This window comes from Nansenia antarctica (genome assembly GCF_963989245.1).
Source record: "Nansenia antarctica genome assembly, chromosome: 20".
NCBI lineage: Eukaryota > Metazoa > Chordata > Actinopteri > Argentiniformes > Microstomatidae > Nansenia > Nansenia antarctica.
Window position 1 is genome coordinate 19,664,495 of NC_137693.1, and position 4,400 is coordinate 19,668,894.

A 4,400-nucleotide genomic window follows, 5' to 3' on the forward strand; every position below is an offset into this window, starting at 1 on the left:
TAAAGGCAGACTACACCACTCTCCTATCAGTGTACAGATACAGTCATCTAGCTGTGATGGTTCCTTCCCTGTAATCAAAATGTAAAGTAAAGATATTTTCGACATCAACCTGAGGACATGATGTGTACAGTTCAGAAAAGTAAAAAAAGACGAAAAATCTGACCCCCACCCCCCCCCCCCAAAAAAGAAAGCTCTGTGTGTCTGAGGTATCTGTGGTTTAGCGGCCCTGATCCCACCCCCCTCTCATGGCATCATATTATGGTATAATACATATGACCTCTACACAACACTGTACTGTAGACATAAACTGTCTAGTGTTATTGTGCTGTTGGCCATAAGGCGAGGGCGTCCTCTTCCGATCAACGGAATATTTCTATTGAGGCACCAGATGTCTTCAAAACCCCTTGTTCTCCGAAGAGGGGAAAATGAGAGAGGGATGCGGAGGGATGTCTGAGGGAAGGGTGGGATAGAGGGAGGACATTCTGTGAGTGTGCAGGAGATGAACTGATGATGTGGCGGACGAATGATCAGGGTAGCTTCAGCTTCAGCCAGCTCAGGTCATCTGATCTGTGAGAGGAGAGAGGAAGCATGACTGAGCGTCTCTTTCTGCCTGTCCGTCTGTCTGTCTGCCTGTCTGTCTGTCTGTCTGTCTGTCTGCCTGCCTACCTAGCCGCCTGTCTGCCTGCCTGTGAGACTGCCTGCCTGCCTGCCTGCCTGTCTGTCTGTCTGTCTGTCTGTCTGTCGGTCTGACTGCCTGTCTGTCTGTCTGTCCGTGTCTGCCTGCCTGCCTGCCTGCCTGCCTGCCTGCCTGCCTGCCTGTCTGTCTGTCTGTGTCTGTGTCTGTGTCTGTGTCTGTCTGTCTGTCTGTGTCTGTGTCTGTGTCTGTGTCTGTGTCTGTCTGTCTGTCTGTCAGTCCGCCTGTCTGGTCACTGTCTGGTCACTGTCTGGTCACTGTCTGTCTGTCTGTCTGTCTGTCTGTCTGTCTGCCAGTCTGTCTGCCTGCCTGCCTGCCTGTCTGTCTGTCTGTCTGCCTGCCTGTCTGCCTGTCTGTCTGTCTGTGTCTGTGTCTGTGTCTGTGTCTGTCTGTCTGTCTGTCTGGTCACTCACTGTCTGTCTGTGTCTGTCTGTCTGTCTGTCTGTCTGTCGGTCCGTCTGTCTGGTCACTGTCTGGTCACTGTCTGTCTGTCTGTCTGTCCGTCTGTCTGGTCACTGTCTGTCTGTCTGTCTGTCTGTCTGTCTCTTCCTCCATGTCTCTCACAATAGAGCAAACGAAAGAGAGGCGGAGTGAAACAGAAACACAGTGAGCAGAGACGGACGGAAACAGAAGGAAATAGATATCATATTAAAGAGAGAGAGTAGGTGATGGGGGAGTCACGTACTGGGCCTCTTTCTTTGTGATGGTGTTTCCAGCTGCAAACCTCTCTGCGACTGCAGAAACGGCAGGGTCATAGTTCAGACTGGCTGCTGCTATTACCTCATCATCTCTGTGTAGAGAAAAGGGCTTAATCCACATACTGTGTGTGCGTGCGTTTGTATTCTGCACAAAGTGGTGCAATAGAACCTAAAATACACAGTCACGGTATGTCCGCAGTGATTGAGCCTTAGATCAATGCTGTTTTTTGTTGACTCACTTGATATAAAAGGCCAAGAACTTCTTGTCCTCCAGCTTTCCTTTCATCACCATCTCAGTGTATCCTTCCCCGTAGCCTGCACAGCACAGACACACACACACACACACACACACACACACACACACACACACACACACATCTCATTGGCAGCTGTACATAATCTGATGGCTCTGTGTGATTGCACATGTCCCTTTCTTTTATAGTCAGTGTTTTAAGTGTTATGTTGCCTGTATACAGTATTGTGGTGTATTTAAATGTCTTTACAGGGGCCTCATTTATAAGAATGTACTTGAACGTCCTCTTTAACTTGCACGTAAGCAACATTTTCTAAATGGACGTAAGCATTGTTTATAAAACGGGATGCGCTTGTTTAAAATTGCGTACGTCTGTCGTACGTACTTCCGTCTATAAATAACAATGGGATACTATAACAATAGTGGGATCACAATGAATCTCGCCTTTATCACGCCTCAATTTAGAATGATTACATCATACAATAGCCTAATGGCATATAAAGGAAGACTGAAATACAATCATAAACATTAGTTCCCTTTAAATCTTGAATTAAACTAATTTTCTCGGCTGATGGTAAATGGTAAATGGACTGCACTTATATAGCGCCTTTTTTGCTGCTCCAAAGCGCTTCACAACGGCCTCTCATTCACCCATTCACACACACATTCACACACCAATGGCGGCAAGCTGCCATGCAAGGCGCTGGCCTGCTCACTGGGAGCAATTTGGGGTTCAGTGTCTTGCCCAAGGACACTTCGACATGTGGCCAGCCAGGGCTCAAACCGCCGATCTGCCAACCTTGTGATCATTAGACGCCGGCTCTACCTCATGCGCTCATTTATAAATAATGCTTACGTCCGTTTAGAAAAATGTGCTTACGTGAAAGTCAAAGATGACGTTCAAGTACTTTTTTATTAATGAGGCCCCAGGTGTTCAGGCGTGTATCTCAGTGTGTTTATTGGTTTGTTCAGGTGGGTGTTTGGCTGTGTGAGTCACCTGTGTATCTGATGGTGTTCCCCATGAGGACGGTCCAGTAGAAGGGGACAGAGTTGAGCTCAGTAGACTTATTAAGCATGTTCAGGGCCACTACCCTCCCTACCTCAACATCAGTGCACAAAACATTTCAGATGGGTAGAAGCATAGAATACAAATTATATGCCATGTCAACAAATGTAGAGCAATTAGTTCACCTCCTCATACGTGGGATAACATTCACACAAAAAACCATGGTTACTAGGCATGGTTACATGGTTACTAGGCATGATTACATGGTTACTAGGCATGGTTACATGGTTACTAGGCATGATTACATGGTTACTAGGCATGATTACCATGGTTACTAGGCATGATTACCATGGTTACTAGGCATGGTTACATGGTTACTAGGCATGATTACCATGGTTACTAGGCATGATTACCATGGTTACTAGGCATGCATTCTGAGGGTACGTGCACAAAGTACAACCATATTCTCTTTAGAGTTACCGTGGGCTTGTGCCATCTGCCAGTGTCCGATGGAGACTCTCTGGTCCTTGGCCATGGCCAAAGGGAAGGAGGCCAAGTCTCCCCCACAGAACACCCCGGGGACGTTGGTCCGCATGTACTACAGGAGGGAGAAGAACCAGAAACAAACATAACAAATAAAATAAAAGCTTGGTTAATAGGGCCTAGATACAGGGCCTAGATACAGCCTAGATACAGCCATAACAGTCTAGTTAGCGAATGGGATATTCCGCATACATGAGTTGCACAGAAGTGTGCTTTAAATGATCGTATTTACTTCACTCTAGTATTCTGCATGGTGACTTTGACTCCAATAAATAAAGTTGACACACGCTGCAAACACAGAGAAACCCAGCCTTCTTATTGATTCAGTGGGGGTCCTGACCTTGTCCACTATGACTGAGCTCTTAGAGTCCATGACTACGGTGCTGCCCCGCAAGCACTCAGAGTTAGGGATGACGCCTGGAGGGGGGAAAGAGGAAAAGAAGGAGCAGACTTCACAGAGAAAAGGCATCTAGAAAGGATCTTTATCTGACATGTACGTCTTGTCTCTATGAGGCTGTGTAGTACGGTCACAGACATGATGGTTGCATGTGGAGCCATGTGGTGTACGCACCGATTCCAACTATCAGAACGTCAGCAGGGACGACCGTCCCACTCTTCAGTACGACCTCCTTCACCTGCAGACACACAAACACACGTATATATATGACATTATTATATATATACTGTATATGCAATCATGCACCCACTATGTTTGAGGGGAAGAGGGGAGGAAGGACAGGGGGAGGTAGCAAGTTGGAAAAAGTTACATTTTTAAAACATCTGAAACTGCTTTTTCCTGAAATCTAGAGGCATTTTGGTTTTATTTCATCATTATCAAGAGGGAATCAATAGGCTACATAGCTGTATCAAAGTCAGCAAATGCAAACATACTTCTTGCCCATCGGTAGCTCAAATCAAATGAAATGCAGTATGTGTCTCTCTCCTCCTCCATATCTGATGATACTGTGTACACTGAAGTATCTAGCATCCTGCCTAGGCATCCCTTTGCTCTGCAACTTGGAAGCAACCACTTACTAGGGAGAATAGGGGAGGTACTCTTTCACTGGTCCAGTCAGTCAGTGTGCCCCCTCCACCAAATTATGTTTTGTAAATAATTATGATAAAATCAAAAATAGAAAATAGAAAATAATAAAATAATTTCTGTAATCAATTTAACATCAGAAAAAGTGTAAAAACAAGAAAATC

At 45.7% G+C, this 4,400-nt stretch overlaps 1 protein-coding gene across 1 annotated transcript in view; it reads right to left on the bottom strand.

Moving 5' to 3' along the window:
- Positions 1-527: 527 nt before the first annotated feature.
- The window catches only part of LOC308174425 (apoptosis-inducing factor 3-like), a gene marked incomplete at both ends in the record, with an annotated part of 8,901 nt that continues 5,028 nt past the window's right edge, over positions 528-4,400 (bottom strand). The window contains 7 exons of the mRNA XM_080549504.1: positions 528-567; positions 1,380-1,484; positions 1,632-1,707; positions 2,643-2,741; positions 3,132-3,249; positions 3,535-3,611; positions 3,766-3,829. Coding sequence (XP_080405630.1) covers positions 528-567; positions 1,380-1,484; positions 1,632-1,707; positions 2,643-2,741; positions 3,132-3,249; positions 3,535-3,611; positions 3,766-3,829 — 579 coding nt within the window. The remainder of the gene's footprint in view (positions 568-1,379; positions 1,485-1,631; positions 1,708-2,642; positions 2,742-3,131; positions 3,250-3,534; positions 3,612-3,765; positions 3,830-4,400) is intronic.